Source organism: Marmota flaviventris, chromosome 2, assembly GCF_047511675.1.
Source record: "Marmota flaviventris isolate mMarFla1 chromosome 2, mMarFla1.hap1, whole genome shotgun sequence".
NCBI lineage: Eukaryota > Metazoa > Chordata > Mammalia > Rodentia > Sciuridae > Marmota > Marmota flaviventris.
The window spans coordinates 109,883,048-109,906,276 of record NC_092499.1 but is presented as its reverse complement, the minus strand read 5'-3'; the positions used below and the strand labels follow the sequence as shown (position 1 = coordinate 109,906,276).

At 37.4% G+C, this 23,229-nt stretch overlaps 1 protein-coding gene across 6 annotated transcripts in view; it reads right to left on the bottom strand.

Annotated features, from left to right (window-relative positions):
- Window positions 1–323: 323 nt before the first annotated feature.
- The window catches only part of Usp3 (ubiquitin specific peptidase 3), a 109,606-nt gene continuing 86,700 nt past the window's right edge, over window positions 324–23,229 (bottom strand). For 5 of the 6 annotated variants that reach the window (XM_027924430.3, XM_071608360.1, XM_071608362.1 and 2 more), the window contains 7 exons: window positions 22,831–22,977; window positions 19,283–19,389; window positions 19,027–19,107; window positions 6,046–6,164; window positions 5,644–5,757; window positions 5,419–5,486; window positions 324–3,900 (listed from right to left, as the gene is read on the bottom strand). In XM_027924430.3, the coding sequence (XP_027780231.1) occupies window positions 3,735–3,900; window positions 5,419–5,486; window positions 5,644–5,757; window positions 6,046–6,164; window positions 19,027–19,107; window positions 19,283–19,389; window positions 22,831–22,977 (802 nt within the window). In that variant the 3' untranslated portion in view covers window positions 324–3,734. The remainder of the gene's footprint in view (window positions 3,901–5,418; window positions 5,487–5,643; window positions 5,758–6,045; window positions 6,165–19,026; window positions 19,108–19,282; window positions 19,390–22,830; window positions 22,978–23,229) is intronic. The other variant, XM_071608363.1, reaches the window with a different exon arrangement.

Below are 23,229 nucleotides of genomic sequence, written 5' to 3'. Positions count from 1 at the left end.
ACTGCTTGAGCCACATCCCCAACCCTGCCTGTTTTACTTTAAAAGATTATCAATAAGCTTTGCTTAGAGCTGAAAAACTGGTTCTTCAAGGTAGCTTCTGGCTCTGAGGGAGGGACAGAAGTCTCATTTCCATAAAGTCAGTAGTCACCAGAAAACTGCTAGGATTTGAGGATTTCACTGAGCCAGGCGATTGGCCTTGAACCCCTGGCTATGGCCACTCCCTTGTAGCACCACCTACTCCATCCTGCCCACATACAGCAGCAGGTTCAAAGTATTGGGACTTCTGTAAGAACTACTACCTTTTGATAGTTAAGGCCCAGAGCTGGAGTCAGCACATCATTTATTTGGCTCCACTGAAAGGGATTCAGAAATAACAGTCAGAAGGAAAGAGAACAGACCTTTAATGATACTTTCCATAGAATAGTTGAGGCTGGTGAAGCAGAAAAGGGATGTGATTACAACTTGAATGAACCAGTCACTTGCACAATTAAACAATCCTCTTCGCATAATACACACTAAGTTTTAATGGCAAACAGTAACGTCACAGCACAACCAGCATGTGGAGGCTGTCACGCTCACACCTGAGGAGGTTCTGCACCAGTGATGAGGTGCAGAGACCTGGACCAGAGACAATTCCACACACTCACTGCTCCTTCCTGGGCCAGGGGCATCATCCAGTGGCCACACCTGGTCACAGGGGACCCACACCCTGACTGCGGGAAAAGGCCTTGCTATGAGCCTTTCCAGGCCCCAAGTGCAGAGGCTCCTTCGGCAACAGAGGGTCCATGAGAGAGTTTAGGGGATGGTGGAAGTCACAATGGGATAAATATGTCTAAAAAGATTTATGTACACTAAAACAGCACTGCCTGTCTGAAGACACCTTTCTCCAATGAAGGAGCGGTTTGGCTTAAGAAATAAATATGTCCCACCCCAGAAACCATGCTGTTGAGTAGGTTCCACAGGTTGAGACACATATTTAACACTTAACCAGGCCCAGCACGCTTGACTGGTTTAATTCTATTATATCTGTCATCACTATACACTGAGTAGAATACAGTGGATAAGCAAAGGTTTCTCCACCATGGAGAGAGATTTGTGTTGCCACAAACTGTTTCTATTCCCATCTGTGTGGGAGGACTTCTGAGAATTTCCTGTTCCATGGAGCCACATGACATGAGGCCCTGCCTCAGCATAAGTTCTGAGCAAGAAGCCACATTCGGGTTAGAGACAACATGGCGCGGAAAAAGCCCTGAAGAGCAAAGAAAGATCCATTAACTGCGGTGTGATAAGGCTACAGCTACAGGATGAAAATACAAATAGGCACATTTACATCATGGGCACTCAGATGGATCCAATCACTTTCCAAGAGTCTTCATGATACCACTCTAAATATTCTGCTTAAAATTGAGCAATAAGAATGCTACAAAAATTCAAAGAGGAGGTGTGTTCTTCACATAAACCAACAGTACTGCCTGTCTGAAGACCACTTTCTCCAACAAAGTAGTCCAGCCTGCCACTAAGTTCCACTTAGTATGAAAAGACATGTCTTCATCAGTATGGATTCTGCCAGTATTTACTGTTCAGTCATCTCAGTGCCCATGCCAAGACTGGAGTCCTAAGTGTGATGTTAGATGATCTAGCTGTCTACCTTCTGAGCCAAGGAGCCTGACTCACAGCAGAACTAAGCAAGGTCAGAGGAGACTTACTTTTCAGTTATATGTGTTTTAACGTACTGATTGATAGATTAGCATAAATCAGTCAAACTCATTTCTGTAGACCAAATGTTATATTTGCATATAGTTCCACCTAATATAATTCAGTGCTGTAAATTATTTTAAATACTAATTGCCTGCTAGGACTCTGATTCTTAACTCTAAGACCTAAAGTTTTACTCTTTGGAGTGAAAACTTAGGCCAGTGTTGTCCAAGAGAACTCTATCCATTGTGGAATGTCCTAGACCTGCACAATCCTAGCCAGGTATGGGCGCTGAACACTTGAGATATGACTAGTATGAGTGAGGAACTGAGTTTTAAATTTAAATAACCACATATGGCCATCATATTAGATAACACAAGTTTAGACATAACTGCAGTTTGCTCCTTGTCGTGTTAAAACATTTATCCAGCAAATGTATTCTGCTCTGAGAGAATGTGGGATTTATCCAGCTAATTATTAAGAAGGAAAAGAAGCCACCTCTGCTCCTATAACTATAAACTGACCTAGGAGGAAAGCCATCAGACTTTCTTTTACATTCATACACTAGAAAAAGTTTTGACTATTTTTCCTTTAAATTAAAAAAAAGAAAACAGGATTGCCAAAAAGTCTGCTTGCCTGGCTGAACATGAAATGTATTTTGTCCTTTGTTGAGAAAAGGAAGAAAAGAATGGCAGGGACAAGAAATGAACAAGAAAATGGCACGCAGTTCAATGCCTGCATGCCTGTGCTGGCAATCCTACTCTCCCCAAATAATTTACAAGTAATGCCATCACCACCTCAAAATTAAAGAGCTGTCTTAGAACCCTTGAGCAATCACAAATGCCTTCTTTAAATGAGACTCTGAGTTCACATTTCAATTTGAGCTCCATCTAAATAGTGCCTGTACCTATTTTTATGGACAACAGTTTTTAAACAAACACTACTGAGTTCAAGAATACAAATTATACTTATTCAAAGTGAGAATATTTTTAACTTGCTCTGCTCTCAGGATAGGCCAAAAGAGTTAAAACCCAAAGTAGCAATGACTCCAACTTCCTTCTGTAAAAGCAGACCCCACAACGACACCTGGAGTGTAGGTGATGGCCACCATCAATTCTGGATCATCTATCTCTTCCTCAGATGGCCAAGTAAGAAGCAAGTCTAAAGTAGACATGCAGTTACTCCCAGTGCTACAACTAAAGGGGGATTTAGATGCTGATTCAAAAAGGCAAAGAGAAGCTATGATTTTTCTCACCAGATAGCACCTGTACCATGCAACAGACACAGACGTTTTTAAACATTATGACATATTTGTTCTTATTTGGATTTTTCTGTGTTCCTGACCTGTCTCCCCCTATGAAAACACAAAAACTCCAGAAACTGAAAAACCCAGAAAATAGAGTAATTTTTGAATCTGCAGTACAGGTATAACTGGACCAAAAAATTTATTTAGTTATTGCTGATAATCAGCAGCCATGAGACACCACCAGCAGCAATTACCTGGTCTACTTAAGGATGCACTCTCAGTTATCTTTTACAGTCAAAAAGAATGATTACTGAGCATTCACTGTGAAATCTTATGGGCCACAAATTCTGCACACACATGATCCTTGATTGGGAGTCAACCTAATCCATCCCAGCTGTAAAAAGGCAGCAGGCAGTTATGTCACTCTTCACACTCAAGAGCGTGCCTTGCTTTCAGCATGTGAGAGTAACAAAAGCATTGATGTAAATGTGCTTGAAGTGAGAACTGAAAACATTAATATAAAAAAGGCAAACAGAACTAAGTTCTTGAAACTACATATAAAAATCGAATTATTACAACTAAAGCAGCAAATCAAAATGTCTGCTGAGGTTTTCTGGTAGAACAACAAAAAATTAGTTGGTGCCCATGTTCAATAAGTCACTACTAATGACAAAACTAAACCCAAAACAGGAAATTGAAAAGTGCATAATGAAATTAAATCTTAGATCAAGTATTTATGGAAAATTGGAAATGTTGCCCGGTATAGTTGATGAATAATGATTCAGAGGAGGTATTAAAGTTTATCTGATCCAGCTTTAGCCTGGCGCTCCACATAAAAAAGGATGTAGGCCTTTGCCTTCACAACGGTCTCTTCATCAGTCAGTGTTACAGTACTGTCATTGAAATGGAACCAGCGGCCTTCATGAGTTGCATATGCCGTGTAATGTCCAGAACCAACCCTGTAAAGAAAAGGCACAAGATCAAAGAATATCAAAAGACTGCACAAATCACAAGTACCTGTGCAAACTTATAACCACTTGTTATACATAAAATAGATTTTAATAAGTACTATAATTAAAGAATAAATCCTAGAAACTTTTGGTTTAAGACGGTTGACTGAGCCCATCCGTTTACTTTCCTCCAAACCCAATGAAAAGATAAGGAATATACTGATACTGGAAAATAGAAAGGAATACCATCAATTGACCAGAAATTAAGGGTTTTCTAGAACACACAAAGCAGATAGCACTGGATTAATAGGGAAATTAACAGAGTTGTGAAACTTTTAACCTAACAAGTATAAATTAAAGCCTACAGAAACATGGAAAACAATGCTAGATTTCCTGTCAGGATCTTGGAAAAATCTGAGCTTAAGAACGAGTCTGCCTCAAAGGAAGCACAATCCCCTGATGCTTTGGTTATCAAGAGCTTTTCCCTGTCAGTATGACCCAACTGTCACACATAGCACCCCAGTGTCAGTCCTCCCCATCAGGAAAGAGGCCTGCTAGAAAAACCCTTACTACAAAAAACAAAACAAAAAAGTTACAGACTAATCTTCAATTTGGGTACAGATGAAACCCAAATTGATTACTTGGAAAAAAACAGGCCATAGTGGTCTCTGGAAACAGAAACAGAAGATACAGCCAGGAAAGTGACTATACACTTAATAGGGATTCCAGAAGATAGAAAAGAGAATGAGATAGAACATATGAAAATGACTATGAGGTGAAGACTAAAAGTGTCCCTACCAGCTACCAAGCAGGAATGCATCTAATATTTTTTAAGTCCAAAGGTAGAGGATCATACAACTTCTAGAGAAAAAGCTGGGATGCCTATGAAAAAGTGAGAATTAGATTTGTACAAGACTTGTCATTTGCAACTCTGGATGGTGAAGTCAATGGAGTAATGTCTACAAAGCTGTGAGGGAAAAGGATTTTAAATATAGGTATTGATTTGCCCAAATATAGCAGTCCATGTTTAAAGATAAAATAACCATTCTCAAATGGACCAAAAACAAGAAGATATGTGCCCCTAGTATAAGCTTTCAAGGAAAAAATTAAGAATGTAATTCAACAAAGTAAAAAACAAATCTTGAAAGTACATGACATGGGTAAATTACTTTAAATATCATCCCATTTTATCCTCATATAAATTTCAATTGGCAAAGAAAATAAATACCTTTGAGTAAAAATGACTCAGAATATTGTGGAAAAAAGACTAGGTGCTCAATACTGGGCCCAAATGAACCATTTTCCATTTTGCTTTTATATTCCTTCTCTTAGTGCTTCACAACGTCCTCTCAGGAATTCTTTCCACATCGAGATGGAAGGAAAGTTCTACTTCACACCTACTTTAATGAGTCTGAATTCATTTTTATGGAGTTCAAAGAGAATTATCAAGACTGGCACAAAATTGCAGGTGTTCTTGCGCCTGCCACCAGTTGTTCCCACCCACAAGCAGAAGGCTGACATACTCACCCAGAACCATGGTGCACCACTACAGCAGCAAGGTCATACAGGCAGTTCTCTGGGCCACTGTTCTCAGGCTGTGGAACAAGGGAGAAGGCATTCTGAGAACTGGGTTAGGAGCAGTGGCCAATGACATCAGTGTCTCCTGCCTCTCTGACCTTGACTGTCTCTGTGTGAAGACTTAAATGTATCATACAGTACCTTTTTACCATGCTAAAAAGGTAATCACCTTACCTCTAGTAAGTAGCATTTCATGTCTAAGCCTCTCAGTGGAAATTCTACGTATGTATCAACTTTGTTTCTTAAATATGCTGTCCAATGAAATCTTTTCAAATGCAAGCATAGCACCTGGATGACAGAGATAAGAATGAACACTGTGAACCAACACCCAGTTTATCTTCCAATAACTTCCAGTCTAATGTTGCTCAATATTTTAGGTATCCTATCAGTATTTCTTCTGACCCTTGCTATTGCTTTCTTCCAGCATACCTATGAACTCTCAAAAGTTCAGCTTTTATTGAAACCCTGGAGACCAATACAGAACAGTTCACACAGTCTAAAATTATAAGAATTTTTTTGATTAGTCAAGCATTTTCCCCTTTGAAATAGCATCATAATTTGAAATTCAACACTTACCTTAGGCAGTTTTTGAATCCAGAACTTTTTTGTGGACTTTTGTTTCTTTTTGCATTTATGGCACATATATAACTCTGTCTCATCAAGTTCTTCTAAATCAGTAAAACTGCGAAGACAATCTAAAACCAAATTGATTTGGGCAGCATTAAAACAAGATGCCTTTTATAAAGACAATGCACACTCTAGGGGGAAAAAACTGAATTTGAAGCCAAATGACTCAGATTTAAAGCTCAGCTGTATCAGCTCTGTGACCTTAGAAAAGTCAGTCTTCCTCAGGTGCAAACTGGAAACAAAAATAATATCTACTTGAAAAGCTGTGTGAGGAAAAGAAATAACGTGTAAAGCACCTGGCATCATGCCTGACAGCTGGAGAAATGAAAAATGATGTTGGATTAACTATAATTAATAAAAGAATTAGTCTGAAAAGTCTAATAAAAACTCATTCCTGATGAAATCAAAGTTTCAGTAGCAACTTCTCTCAATATGTGACCTTAGAGAGGTCACAAAGCCCCAAGCTTATAAAAAATAAAGTAAAATTTAGATCAAACATTTTCAAAGTAAACATAGATTGTCACAGAAGGCTAATCTCCAATCTCCAATGAAACTTTTATCCAGACTCTACTCTAAAGTCCCCTACATAAATCATAGCAATTTAAAAAAATTTTTTTAGTTGTACTTGGACACAATACATTTATCTTATTTATTTTTATGTGGTGCCGAGGATCGAACCCAGGGACTTGTATGTGCTAGGTGAGTGCTCTACAGCTGAGCCATAACCCCAGTCCTACTTTTTTTTTTCTTTTTAATTGTTTAATCTGGGGTTTGGTAAACTGTGGTTCTAAGCCAAATCCAGTCAGCCATCTGGTTTTGCAAATTATTTCTGTTGGTACACAGCTGCACCCATTTGCTTACAAATGGCCTTTTATACTACAATAGCAGAATTCAGCAGCTGGGCAGAGAGACCTTATGTGCTGCAAAGCCTAAAATAGTTATTCTCTGCTTTTTTACAGAAAGTCTGTCAACTCCTGCAACCAGTCATATTCAGAAGTCTATATAAAATGTATGTTGTTATTCCATAGAAAAAATATTATTATACCGACAGCTCAGGGCAAGAGATGAATTCTCTCCAGTACTTGAGGATCCAGGGTCTGTGTGAACATCTGCTAGAGTTGTGCAGTGGACAATGTCACTTTCCTCTCCCAGAAGTAGCCATGTCTTCTGGAGTTAATAATTTCTTTGCCTATTCTTTTAGACCACAAATATGCATTTATGTATCATTAAACAATGTATTAGTTTGATAAGATGGTTAAACTATGGAAGGAAAGACAAGACTGTCTCTGAACTCTGAGTTTCCAGGTCACAATCAGCCTCAACATCCTGACAGAGTGTAAGAAAAAGCCTCTATGGGGAAGTTAGTGGGAGCAGGGTCTAATAGGGCTTAGATGTGGCCTGGTATTAGAGGGGCAAGCACAGGATCAAGATGCATTCTTGAATATGCCTTTGCCTCATGATTCCTAGTGCCTGGAAGTACATCCTCCCCTCATCTCAATTCTTATTTCTTTCCTCAGTTTGCCCTCATATTCCATGAATATTGTTTCATCAAAAAGGGTTCCTAGGAAAGGTACATTGTTTCAACATTATACTTCCTAAAGCAAGTCTCAAGACACCAACCCAAACTTGAATATATAGTGGTACCATTCTCAGAGGCGTCCCAAGTTCCATGTCTCTAGCTGTAAAGATAACTGACTATTGTGAAGACTGGTTGGTTCTATGAATCCCTTTAGACTGGCCACTATGGTGCCTGTAAGTTGTAAAGCTGAAATCATGGGAGGTTTTATCAGCAAATATTTGTTGCATCATGTAAAAAGCTATGTGGCCTTGGCAGGGATAGGAGATGCTCAAAGAAAAATATTGTCAAAAGAATGAAAAGACAGGATACAATGTCAACTCACAAAAATCAGTGGCATTTTTGCATTTTAACAATGAACAAGCCAAAAAAGAAATTAAAACAATTCCATTTACAACAGCATTAAGAAGAATATTTTTTTTAATTTTTTTATTTTTGGGGGGGTTCCAGGGATTGAATTTAGGGGTACTTGACTACTAAGTCACATCCCTGGCCCTATTTTGTATTCTTATTTAGAGTCAGAGTCTCACTGAGGTTGCTTAGCACCTCTTTTTGCTGAGGCTGGCTTTGAACTACAATCCTCCTGCCTCAGCCTCCCAAACCACTGGGATGATAGACATGAACCACCAAGCCCAGCCAAGAAGAATAAAATTCTTAGGAACATGTTTAACCCAAGGCAATAAAAGACTTGTACCTGAAAACTATAAAACATCACTAAGAGAAATTTAAAAACATAAATAAATGAAAAGACACTCTGTTCATGAGTTCAATTTCCTATTAATAGGAGGGGGTTACTAAAGAATTAGTAGATGGCATTGTCAGTCTCCTTTGGTAATTAATTAGAATCTCCAAGAATCTGATAACTCTTTTAAGTGCTGAGATTAAAGAATGTATAATCAGTACTCCCCAGTAACTCATTTGTAACCTTGAGACCAAAATTAAAATGCCTGGAAGTACTAGGCTGCTCTCTTGTTCCTTCTCCCTGCCACCACTGGGGAGCGCCTCAGCAAGTCACATTGGCAGTGCTCCAAGTGGAGGGCCCCAAATGCTTTACAAAAGCAGGGCTGTAAAGCAGGTCTCCACACCCACACTCACCACCACCTTGCTTCCTTTCTAAAAACAGTACCTCTTGCTATCATCTGTCCTGTCCTCATCTTATCCCAGCAACTTACTTTCCAATATCTTTCCTCCCTGTCTTCTTGAGACACTTAAAATTTACAGAGTGACCACCCAGTAGTCTCTCAGCTGTTTTATGCAAAACATAGTGATGAAGACATGTGATAAAATGGAATAGAAGATACAGTCAGGCTAAGTCCTTTGGAGATACATAATGAGCAATATAAGCTGAGCCTGATTTTTCCAGCAGTTTAAAAATTGGTGGCCCTGGGGCTGGATTTGAAGCTCAGTGACAGAGCGCCTGCCTTGCACATGTGAGTCTCTGGGTTTGATCCTCAGCACCACATAATAAACAAATAAATAAGAAATAAAGATTTTTTTAAACAATTGGTGGCCCTGGCTGTCAACCCATTTTGTCCATCATCCCAGATGTGGAACACATATAAAAGCTGTAGTATAGTATGTAATAAATGTAATATAATATATAAGTTCTAGATTATGATAAAACAATCTTTTTTAATGCACCAGTGTCAGTTCATTTAAATACTTGAAGTTTTGAAAACTTTAGACTTAATGGGTTAATGAAAATGGAGGAATACAGAGCAACAAAGCTTTCTCAAGATGTGAACGGTAGTAGCTAGTGGACTGTCCCTGGCTATGTGTTCTGCTTCCACAGATGGGCATGGAGGTGAGGTTTATATTGATGGTTTTGCAAAAGTAAACTAGTACATTTTAGGGTCACTCAGGCTTTCAAAATAGTACAATAGGTCAAAATAGTACAATAGGTCACATATGTAAATGTTAAGGATATGCTGTATTCAGGGAGTCTTCCTCTTAAATAGTGCTCATTTGTATTGTTTTAATGATAATGACTTTCCTTATTATTACAAAGCAACATGTCCATTCTAGAATTTGGAGGAAAATTAAAAAACAATACACAAAGAATATAAGCATCCATTATAAGCCCTACTTCCAGACATCAAGGTTAAGGGATTTTTAAAATCTGTTATTTTATAAAGTCAGCAGTTGGAACTTTAAGAATAATTATGGAGTTAAACCATGACCAATAGGTATTAGGTTTCTAGGAGTGCCGTAGCAGCTTTTTGAAACCTACAATGGAGATGACTGCAGTAGTGACGGTGAATCTCTATTAATCAACTATGCAACATAATGTGACAGCCTCATTACCAAAACTCCCTCGGAGGCTCCCCTCTAGTACACCGTCTCTGACCTTAGGCTGCTGCTGCTGTCATGATGAGTCCAACCTCTTGGTGGGACTGCAGTAGCAAGTGTGGGGATCCTGAACCTGTTAACCCAGCAGGGAGAAGTGTGGGAACAGGGTTTCTTGAGGTGGGAAAAACTAAAACCCAACTAATGAACAATGAGGATAAGAATTTCTAGCATTATCACTATTTTCTCCTAAGGAATTCACCCCACCTTTACCCTCAGTTTTATTTTGCTCCAAGACTTGCTAGAGAAGTTAAAATCAGAATTGTTTCATAACCCTAACAACATATCAGGTGGCAGTTGCAACTACATGCAGCAGATGGGAGGCAGTGTTGTACAGTCGTAAAGCTCACAGGTTCCAGAATAGGCCTGCCTGGATTTCCATCCTGGTATAAGCTCTGCCACCTGTTTACTACTGAAACACTTTTTTATTACTGAAAATTGGAAACAATTTAAATGTCCCCAAACAGGTACTAATTTAGTATATTTTACTATGTATTAAGTTGATAATAGCTATGCCATAGAATGTGCCTACAAAATATCATTCACACTATGTATAGAAGTATATTATGTACAGTGATTTCATTTATGTAAACTAAACATTTATATGGGCATTTAAATTAACAGCATGTTATCTCAGGGAAGTGGGATCCAAGAGGAAATGGAACTGTTACCTATTTTTTCATTTTTAAACATATTTATCACATAATATTTGAAGGAAGTAAAAGAAAATATATTAACTTATGCACACTTCCTAATTAAGCTTTGCTAAATTAAATTTACATAGTACATAAAGGTGATCTAGTAACTTTAACAAACCAGTTTTACTTCTGCTTTCCATAAACAGTTTATATTATGTGGAAGACTGCCAGTTGTTAAAATACACCCTGAGACCCTTGAGAATCTTAGGAGTTTTAAAACTGATGTACATGTTTCCTCTCATGAAGTGCAATAAAGCATAAGCAGCTTCCTCAGATTCTTAATTAAGAAACTAACACATACTATTTTGCTAAAAGAAAAAAATGTTGACAGCATAGTAGAAAAATGTGAACTGTGCAAGAAAAGTAAAAATATGCCTTACATGTTAACTAGGAGTTTCTTATCTTAAAAAAATAAATATTCCTTTTAAATTTAAAAAAGAAATGCTTCAAGGAACATCTTTTGTATATATTATTGTCCACATCAGTGAAACTGCTACAACTAAGGAAATGCCTATTACAAGTGGTGATGTCCCTAACCATCCAAAAACAAGTGCACCAATTATTTATAGTCCACCACTTCACTAAAAGATAGTCTCTAGCTTTATCATTTTCACCCAATTGTGTTACTTACATTTTCTTGAATAGGATTAACATTTTTTCTGATGTTATAACGACCATTTGCATTTTTTCTTATTTATATATTTTGCTTCAGTAACATCATGATCCTGTACAGATAGCTTTTGACAGACCATCCTTAGCAAATGAGCATTTCTAATCCTCTCTTAATAAGAGATTTATCTCTTATTCTCTTAATCAGTAATGAATATGAAATTTTATCAAAGCTTATTTGGACATTTTAATTGTCTTCTATGATACTGTTTTAGTACACTACTGGATACTGTTTGCTAACATTTAGGATTCTTTGATCTACAACATAAATAAAAATAAGGTATATATTTTTCCTTTTTAATGGAATCTTTATCAGGTTTTACAACTGGGGTTATTTTAGTCTTTGATAATATGCATACTTTCTGTTAATAACTTCAAATCCCCGGTTCTCTCAAGTAAGTATAACAATTAAAGATTCAAAAGGCACACATGCAATTCTTGCAAAGTGGACTTGAAGTAGGTAGGTGACTTACAAGTAATCAATTACACATCTCCACCTCCCGTTAACAAAAAAATATTTATCAATCAATTGAAGTTCACCATACTGGCTGTCTAAGAAAAGAAGTGCTCTTACTGATAAAATAGTAACAAAGAGAATGTGGTAACAAAGAGAATGAGGAATTCCCAGATCCTATCACCTACCTGTTTAGGCTGATAGTAAGCTCATTAGCAAAAAAGTCCAGTCTGATAATTGAAAGGAAAGCTTAGTTGAGAATACAGGTAACATGTTTCTGGCCAAATTATAATCTCCTCAGGATGGTCTGAGTGCCCTAAAGCTACTCACACTAATCATGGGTCCACACTGAGAAAAACACTATCTGGGATGCAAGGCAAATGCCACACCACTTTCCTTGTTTATAGTACCAATCAACCTTATGGTGGAATCTTTAGGTTTTTCTATTTATAGGATCATATCTGCAAACAGGGATGATTTGACTTCTTTTCCTATTTGTATACCTTTCATTTCTTTCTCTTAATTACTCTAATAAAATTTTCGCACTAAATAAGAGCTGTGAAAGTGAACACCTGGTCTTGTTCCTGATTTCAGGAAATGCTTTCAGTTTTCCCCATTCAATATGATGCTGGTTGTAGGTTTTTCATATGTAGACTTTCAATGTGTTGAGGTATGATCCTTCTATATTTATTTAGGGATTCTGTCATGAAGGGATGCCAAATTTTATCAAATGCTTTTTCTGTACTGATTGAGATATCATGTGATTTTTAGCCTTCATTCTATTTATATGTATGTCTATTGATATGTTAAAACATCCTTGCATCTCTGCAACAAAACCAACTTGATACCAACTTGATCATGACTTGAAGCGCTACCACTTGAGCCACATCCCCAGCCCGTGTTATGTTTTTGTTGAGGATTTTCATCTGTATTCACTAGGGATATTTGTTGAGAGCCACAGCCGAAGGGGCCCCAGCAAACTTCCAGCTGCCGGCTGATGATTGGCTCACAGCGGCCCCAGCAACATCTAGCTGATTGGCTCCTCGGCCCCAGCAACATCTAGCTGATTGGCTCCTCTGCGGTGATGCTCATTGGACTGTTTCCCTGCCCTTTCAGACCACGGAGCTGCTCATTGGGGGACTTTTTTGGCTCCGCCCACGTGACCCAGCCAATCGGCCTCAAGAGCAGGAGGATTGGGGGAGGTGGAGAGAAGCTTGTGGGGGGAGAGAGAGGCTTGTGGAAAGCCGGTGGTGGCAGTTGAGGCTCTGAGGGTTTTTCCTGAGAGGCTGTTTTGTTTGGCGTGTGTGGTTCTAAAAATAAAGTTAGTTTCTTTTGACAAGTGGCTCCTGATTGTGCCCAGCCAGACTGTGGCAGATATTAGTTTACAGTTTTTAGGTGGTTGTGTCCTCATCAGGTTTGGTACCAGGGTAATGGTCACCTTGTAGAATGAATCTGAAAGGCTTTCTTCCCTTTCAATTCTATGGAATAGTTTGAGATGCAATGGTGCTCATCTTTTATTAAAAGGTTAAAGTTCAGCAAAGACTATCCAGTCCTGGTTTTTCGTTGTTGGGAGCCTTTTTATTACCAATTCAATGTTCTTACTTGGTATTGGTCTAGTCAGGTTTATAATATCCTCTTGGTTCAATTTTGGTTAGGTCAAATGTGTCCAGACATTTGTTTATTTATTCTAGACTTTGAAATTTGTTAGCATATAATTTTTCAAAATAATCCCTAAATGATCTTTTGAATTTCTGCAGAATTGGTTGGAATGCCTCCTTTTCCGTCTCTCATTTGGGTTTCCTCTCTCCCTTTCTTTCTAATCCAGCTAAAGTTTTGCTGATTTTATTTTTTACACAAGATGGTACATGCCTGTAATCCCAGTGGCTCAGAAGGCTGAGGATCACAAGTTCAAAGCCAGCCTCAGCAACTTAATGAGGCCCTAAGCAACTCAGTGAAATCTTATCTCTACATAAAGTATAAAAGGGATGGGGATGTGGCTCAGTACCCCTGCGTTCAATCTCCAGTACCAAAAAAAAAAAAAAAAAAAAATCAACTTTGTTTCATTGACCCTTGTAGTATAGTCTCCTTTAGACTTTTATTTATTTCTAGTTCTGCTCTGATCTTTTTAAAAAGAATTTTTTAGTTGTTGATGGATGTTTATTTTATTTATTTATATGTGGTGCTGAGAATCACACATGCTAGGCAAGTACTCCACCACTGAGCTACAACTCCAGCCCCTCTGCTCTCATTTTTCTTTCTTCCCTTCTAGTTTCGGATATGATTTTTGTCTTTTAAGAACACTGAAATACATCATTCGTTTTTGTCAAATCTATTTTTTTTTTAATGTAGGTACTCATTGCTATAAACTTCCCTCTTAACACTGCTTTTGCTTTTCCCCACAGGTTTTGGTATGCTGTTTGTCCATTTTCATTTGCTTCAAGGAATTTAATTTTTTCCTTGACTTCCTCAATGACCCACTGTTCAAATTGTATTGTTCAATCTCCATGAATTTGCATGACTTCTAAAGTTTCTCTTGCTATTGGCTTGTAGTTTCATTCCAATGTGACCCAACAAAGATACAGGGCATGATTTCAATTTTTTTGAATTTGATAAGATTCGTTTTGAGGCCTACTATTTGGTCTATTTCAGAGAAAGTTCTCTGTGCTAGTGAAAAGAATGCATATCCTGCACCAGTTGGATGGAATGTTCTGTAAGTCTAAGTCCATTTTATCTATGGTGTAGTTTAACTGATGTTGATTTGCTGATTTTTTTGTCTGGATGCTCTATCCACTGGTGAAGAGTAGGGTGATGAAATCCCCAACTATTATTGTATGACAGCCTATCTCTCCCTTTATATCTAATAGTATTTGCTTTATAAAATCATGTGCTTCATTATTAGATACATAGATTTTTAATCATTTTATCATCTTGATGATTTCTTGATCATTACATAGTAACCTTTTCTCTGTAAAGTCTATTTGCCAGATATAAGTATGGCTCCTCCTGCTTATTTTCACATTCAATCTGCATTCACTTTTCTTCCTTTCACTTTCATTCTGTGACCTTACTAGTGAGGTGAGTTTCTTATAGGTAGCATATTTCTGGGTCTTATTTTTTTTAAATATTTTTTTTAGTTGTAGATGGATAAAATATATTTATTTATTTTTATGTGGTGCTGAGGATTGAACGCAGTGCCTCACACATGCAAGGCAAATGCTCTACCACTGAGCTACAATCCCAGCCCTGGGTCTTATTTTTTAATCCATTCAGCCAGTCTATGTCTTTTAGTTGGAGAATTAAGACCATCTACTTTTAGAGTTATTATAAAAGGTATGGACTTGTGCCTATAATTGTGTTGATTTTCTTCTAGTTGAATATTGAATATTTCTTCTAGTTTGAATATTATTTGTTTCCCTCTCATTCATCTTTGGGTTTGATGGCATACTATATTGATAACGTCTGATGTTTTTTTTTCTCATTTGTGTATCTTCTACTAGGGCTTTTCATTTTCACATGCTGTCTTGGTGGTAGTAATCTTTTCACCTTTGGGTGAAGGACCCTGAGACATCTTTTGCAAGGCTGGTCTGGTGATCAAGAACTACTTATTTTTTGCTTATCTTGGAAGGTTACTATTTCTGCTTTGATTCTGAATAGCTTTGCTGGGTACAGTAATCATGACTGGCAGTTAATTCTATTAGGACTTGAAATACATCATTCCATACCCACCTGGAATACAGGGTTTCTGCTAAGAAATCTGTTGTGAATCTAATCGAGTTGCCCTTAAGTGTGACTTGGCCTTTTTTCTCCTGCACATTTTTAAATTCTTTGCCCTGTACTTTGACAGTCTGATTATATGTTGTGATAAGAATCTTTTTTGATCATGTTTATTTGGAGTTATAAAGGACTCTTGTGCTTGATTTACCATATCTTTCCCAATATTAGGTAAGTTTTGTGTTATTACTTTATTGAATATGTTTTCTATGTTTCTTAACTTTTATTTCTTCCCTTTTGGATATGTTGATAAGCTGGACATTTTATCTTCTAAAAGTGTCCCAAGGATCCTATGCATTTTCTTCTTTCTCATTTTTTCCTTTATTTCCTTTATTCTTTTGAAAGTGACATTTCAAAAGATGTTTTCAAGCTCTTGATATTTTTCCACCTGATCTAGTCTAATGAAACTTTCAACTGTATTTATAGCAATTGCATTTATACTAATAAAGCTTTTCATTTCCAAAGTTTCTCTTTGCTGAATTTCTCATTCATATCCTATAATGTCTTCCTAATAAGTTCATTGAACTTTTTGTGTTCTCTTGGATCTCACTGAGCTTTATAAAGATCACTTTTTGAATTCTTGATTAGGCATGTCTTCCTTTTTGACATATTTGGAATTTGTTACTAAGGGAGTTATCAACCTATTTAAGAAGCATGATATTGCTGTGTTTGTCCATATTTCTTGTGTTTCTATGTTTAAGTTGATACAACTGATGACATGAATATCTATCACTTTTATGGATGGCCTTCATAAGCCAAGGCCTCTAGAAGATGTATTGGGGTATCAATTTGTTATGTAAATTGTTATTTCCAGTTGGGACCCATACAGAGAAACTCTCTATGGGCTGCACCAGAATGGGGGGAATCTAGCAATCCAGGCAGATATGGTAAAAGTAGCAGAGTGTGTGGGATGCACCCTGGTCATTCCTACAATGGGAATAGTAGCCCCTACTGGGTAATATGGGTTTCCTTAGGCACTGCTGATATTGGCTGTTACTTGAATGAGTCTCTAGTACTGGCTGCTCAAGTAGTGGTGAAGGGCTTTGAAGCACTTGTCCCCTTGATTAGATACCACTGTGGGTCCAGTTGCTTCAAAGGGATAGATGGAAGCAGGAATCACAAAACGCTCTATTGCATTTACATCCAGTCTTGACAGTGGTGCATGATCACATGAAGTGTGGGGCAAGTGATACAGGGGACCCACATAAGTGCAAATGCAAGAAAAGTGTTATTCCTCTCTGCTGTTACTGTGGGTATGTCTGCCAAAAAGCAGGACCCCAGACTCCCCCTAGATATGCACACCTATGGATAGTTATAGTGTCTGCTAGGAAGTAAGTGGGTGAGAACCTCTCACTTACTACCAGTGTCCCAAACTACCCGAGCACCACCTGCATTCACTCTAGGAACTAGGGAAGGTCCTTTCCCTGGCCCACAGCCTTCGGACTGCTGCCGCAAAAAAATCCTTAACTTACCCATGCCTGTCTCATGGGTCTTGGGCCAGATTCCCTCTATGCCCCAACTAGATAAAAAGCCTGAAATCTGTAGAGTAGACTGACTTTGGAGAAAGAGCACTGTAGATGGAATCCATGTTCAGAAGGGATCTATTGTCTGAATTTGGACTGTTCGGGTGGGTCTGGAAATCCCTGTATAGCCCTATCTCTGAGAACCTACAGATACCCCACTGCATTGGCTCTGTGGGTGGCTTCCTCACAAGTCAGACATGGTTTGGGGAATGTCTGTGACACAAAACCCCCGAGAATACTGGAGTTGGGAACAAGTATTAAGATGCGCAAGATGGGCTGGGGATGTGGCTCAAGCGGTAGCACGCTCGCCTGGCATGCGTGCGGCCCAGGTTCGATCCTCAGCACCACATACAAACAAAGATGTTATGTTGTGTCCGCCGAGAACTAAAATAAATGAATATTGAAAGATAAAAAAAAAAAAAAGATGCACAAGAGTAAAGGTTGCTATCTCATAAGAACCAGGGGAGAGGAAAACCTGCCTTCTAAGATCAGGATGGCCAGGAGGTATAGTTTCATGCAGGTGTCAGGATTGAGGGCAACTACCTGCTCAGTTCCCGCCACCCTTATTTCAGTGCTATTCATGGACCTGTTGGCCACTATGGCCCCAGCTGTAACCCTGCCTAAGAAGGTTCAGAGAAAAACTCTACCCATTAACACTACACTCCATTTCCCCCTTACACCTGATAATTCCTCAACTGTGAGGAGTTTTACCTGGCTTCTGCTGAGGCCCAATCCCACTCAGTCCCTGGGAGGTAGAACAAAAGAAATGAGGAATCTGAGCCCTGGCTGTTACTACACTTTCAGGGTACACAGTCTAAGAAGATTAGGAGAGAAACATCCTGGCATTCTACTTTTACTCTCTCCTGAGATAGGAATGGGTGGGACTCAGGTTTATGGCTATCACAGCTGCTGGCCTTGAAGCTGCAAGATGCTTAGGGAGCTGTCTTTGGTACTATGAGATGCACATAGGCCTAAGTCTTCTGGCAGTGTCAGGGGGCTAGCTGTTGGCTCCTTAGACAGGATGGTGTCTGATGGTAGCTAGTAGTGGCTATTGTACCAGCTTGGATTCTGAGGGTTGGACAAGGCCCAAAGTGAGTTACTTTTTTGGAGTAGAGCAATCCCTGTTAGATAAGCCAGTTCCCCAAATTGAATTTAAAGTCTGTGAGGACCAAGAAATTCTCCTACAGTAAAAACTACTGGTCTGCTGCTGTTAATGGGGTTGCTAAAATTGTGGGGCTCTTCCCCCCCGCAACCCTAGCCAATAGGGAGACAGGGCTAAAGTTGCAATTTGTTTTTTTCTCTAGGCTGCCTTTCTGACTCTCCATGATGTTTAAAGTTCCCATCATTTCTTTGCTGATTTCCAGAATTCTCCCCCAAAATTACTCTCCTCAAAATACAGGGCTATTTTTGTTGCCCTGGTTCTTCTCTATGGCAGAATTGCATATAAGAACCTCTATTTAGCCATCTTGGATCCTCTCTCCACAAATTTATGTCTTTTTCCTTGATTAAAAAGCTAATTCTCATCAATGAAAAAATTAGCACAAAATCTTCCAAAGTAAATTAAAAGCAGGCTTCCAGCTTAGCCAACTGTTATATCATCAATTGATTTCTCAAATTATCATTCATATAAAAGAACAAATGACACAATTTAAAACTTTGCTGAGTATTCTTTTGGTAGTCACTAGTGGGATATCCATAAAATTCTATTTCATTCCATCAGAAATTTATTTTGCTATTAAATGGAATTTTGAAGGGTAGGAAAAAAAATTCCTGTTAAGTTACAACAAAGATTCATTAAAGATATGAACCAAGATCTTTAACCACATGAAACTTAAAAATCTATTCAGCTTTTTAAGAAAAAAATGAATTCTGGAACATTAAAATATCTTTTACCTCGTAATGAACAAACTGGTCCATTTTCTTGATTTTTAGAGCGCTTACTTCTGAACTGACTTGGAATATCCAATGAAAGGTCTTAAAATGAAATAGGAAAACACAAGATTTGTTAAAGGAATATAACTTCTCAAAAAATAATCTTGAAAATAGATGTATTTATAAAGATTTTTTTTCCTTTGAAAAATAATACCATAAACATTAAAATTATTATTTTAATAAAACAGCATATATGCATATGTCAAGTATGTCTTACCTAGAAATGGATCAAATTTCCTTGACTCTGTCCCACATATGAGGCAGTTGACCTCATTCTGGAGAATGCCTCCAAATATAGCCGTAACAACAGTTGATGCTCCATTTCTGAAGAAAACACCATATGGGAAACATCTCACTAAAAACCACTTCTTTGGAAGAATATGTATATAATTTATATTTACTTAAATTATGAACTAAAAACATCAAAGCTATATATACATATACTAAATAAAAGGTTTAAGTTACTGGTCTTCCCCTTCTAATCCTGCTACTTTCTCCATAAACAACTAACACTTATATACATGATGTATTTGTATTAATAACAAATGTATATGTATGGCAAGATACCCCTTCCACCACCTGCCCTCACATATCCCTCAGAAAGGAGGAAACTGCTATATATTTGAATCTTTGCAACACTTCTCATAATGCACTGAATTCTTACAACTACTAGACTTTTAATGTTATCCTCAGTCTGAAGAAATTTAATGCAAATTTAGTATTTACTGCTAGATGTATAACTTAAATTGAAAGTGCTGAGTATAACTGTTGAAAAACCTTTTTTAAAAGTTCACAAAAAATAAGACTAATTTTCTTGTAGAGATCAGAAATATATAAATTTAAGAACAATGAAAAATGTTACATAAGCCCTTTGTGCCTCTGCTATAGCAAATGTACACAGGATAACAGGAACAGCACCTACCCCAGAGGCCTGATGTGACAATGAAATGTGTTATAAATATACTTTAGAAGAGTGCTTTTAGCAAAAAGAAACCATTTGAAGTATTTGTCATTGTTTTATTAGCACAAAGTCAGATTACACCTGCTATTTGCTTCCCCTGCCCCCTCCAAGTATATATCTTCATCATCATGTACCTCTGATAGCTTCAGTGTGTCACAGCAGGGACATACCATGGGCTCAAAAAGGCACCAACGAGAGCAGGAATAGCAAGCACCTGTAGAGTACTATTTTGTAGGCTTCTTTCTGAGAATCCTCACAATAGCTCTATAAGGTAGATACTGGTATCTTCATTTTACAGACTAGGAAGCTGAGGCCAGGGGTAAAGTGGCTTGTCTCAAGATCTGGCCTGAGCATCTGCTCTTAACATTATATTCCTTCTCTTAATTTAACCAAGATAATATTAATAGATATTGAAATGACTTCAGTTTTTGCTATCATCAATAGTACTACAATGAATGCCTTATGCACTTACTTAAGACAGAAAACACCTTTTGCTATTAACAATTTAAGGTGGTTTCTATCACTTAAAATTCAATTGTACTTTCTGAGTCACTCCAATTAACCTTACTGCAATGATAAAACAAACAAAAAAACCCAAGCAATTTTTCTATTTGAAAACTTTGATTCCTTTTCAAGGAAAGGCTTCCTTACTTGACTGGTAGAAGAAAAAGATTCATTTTATTATTTTAAAAAGAGTTCATAAGACACACTGGCTTTAGTAAATTAAAAAATGGAAGATACACTGAGAACCATAGACATTTCAGACTTATACTTATGTCATAAATAAAGAATGTACCCAAAAACTACCTACTACAAATGGTGGAGCTATAACTGACCCTTTTATACTGATGGTCACATTTAACTTTATCTTTAATTAAAATGGAACTGGTTACTCCATTAAAAAGCAGTATATTTAAACTTAACATAGCTCGCTCTTCTTTTATAATCACTTCCTATGAGAAATCAAGTTTTGGCTATCTGAAGTATATAATGTACCATGACTTAAAAAAAGATTCATAAATTAATTTCAGAATTGCTGTTGCATTATATTAAAACTGTATTCCAAGAGAGCTTAAATACTGAGGCTCTTACAGTGCTGGGGTCCTTTCTATTACACTTAACAACTTTCTACATTAAAAAGAATACATCTGCCATTTTTTATCCCCCTTCAGTGGGAGTGGGTGTATTTATATGAGTAAACAGAGATATTGCATATGGGATATTTTTCTATTTTCAGCAAATAAACATAGATCCTGAAATACCTCCTCCCATGTGCACTGAAGGAAATAAAAGGAACAGTGAATTTTTAATATTTGATTATACATATTTTTTCTTTCTATTCCTAACTCAAAAATGGAACTTGCAATTACTATTCGTTAAAAATGTCAAGAAAGGGTATAGACTAACACTGAAAACTCAGAACTAAAAGAACATCCTACATTATTATACAAGGGTGTCCTGGGCATCATATAAAATAATAAATTTCACAGTCTACCCATTTTAGAACCCAGTTCAATATCCATTGTGTATCAATATGCTATGATATAATACAAATTTTCATTTAATATATACATCTTTAATTTGGTGCTAGCAAGAAAAACAATTTTCCTTTCCTTTCTATATGGGAGTCTAAATGGTGTCACAGCTACTAGAACCTGGAGGGACAAACCTTTTGAGAATTAATGGCAATTCACATCAGTTGCCTTTCTCTGATAATGCCAGATTAGCTGTGAGGCTGCTTTGTCATTAAAAAGATCAAGTCTTGCTGAGCACAGTAGTGCACGCCTATAATTCCAATGTCTTAGGAAGCTGAAGCACATGGATCACAAAGTTCAAATCCAGCCTCAGCAACTTAGTGAGACCCAAGCAATTTAGTGAGACCCTATCTCTAAATACAAAAAAGAGCTAGGGGTTATGGCTCAGTGGGTAAGTGCCCCTGGTTCAATCTCCAGTACCAAGAGGGAAAAAAAAAATCAAGTCTTACTAAACCATGTTTATTTTATGTATTACTCTTCTTTTTCTTTGAGGGAGTCTTATAAATTCCTTTCCTACATAAATCAGTACTGACAATTTTTTTTTTAATTTGAATAAAATAAAACTATAATTGACCAAAATCCAGGCTTAAATAACAAAGTCACTCCTTCTTTAAGCAAAATAAATTCTCTGGTCTGAAAGCATATTTTGGGCTACAAGAAAGTGGTTTGTTTTTATTCATGTTGAGAGGCAAGTAAAAAATAGAGAACTTAAAAAAAAATTCCTCAGTTTCATTTAAGAAGATAGACTTTAGAAAAATTCACATTCTTTTAAGCTTTTGTGTTTGGTAAATATATAATTATTTTGTTATAAAAATTAAGTCTAAGACTAGGGCAGGGATTGTGGCTTAGTGGTGGATTATTTGCCTCACATGCGTGAGGCACTGGGTTCAATTCTCAGCACCATGTATAAATAAATAAATAAAATCAAAGATCCATCAACAACTAAAAAAATTTTTTTTAAATTAAGTCTACATATTATTCAACACAATACTCATATTTTTTCTATTTCATTTTTAAATAATCTATGCAAAAACAATCAGAACTATATTAAAATGCAAATACAAGACTCCTCTAATCTGGAAGCAAGACATGTTAATATGTTAGTCCATTTCACAAAGTTCAAGTCCATTTGGTGCACGAAAGTTTCAGCAAATGTCCAGCTAACCCCTCCATCTTCTATAATCTAACACATAGTTACACCATTACACCAATAGAAATGTCAGAGGTCCTCCGAAAAAAAAGAAAAACCAAAAGAAAACTAAATCTTACATGCAGCATTTGTTACTTGCAGGCAGAGTAGAATTCTCCTGCAGAATTGCTGAGCGGGAAACTCCATTGAAACCACCCTGAAGTTCCAAGTGTAGGTGGTCCAAAAGGTAGCGCATGAATTCATGGGCATCCTGCTGCTGATAGCCCCTTGAAGCAAACAGAAACAGTTATGTGGAAGGCTCTGCCTGCCCAGCCAAACACTGGGGGTGAAAGGGTGGGGCAGGCAAAGTGCCTGGAAGGACTGCAGCCATATGGTCACAAGAACACCAAGTCTTCATCACCCTTTACCCCACTAGCTCTACATAATACATAAAATTTCTCTTCCAAACAGAATTTGCTACTTAAAAATAAGCTTAAAAACCACTGAACATTAGAGCTAATTGAATTTGTAATGGTATC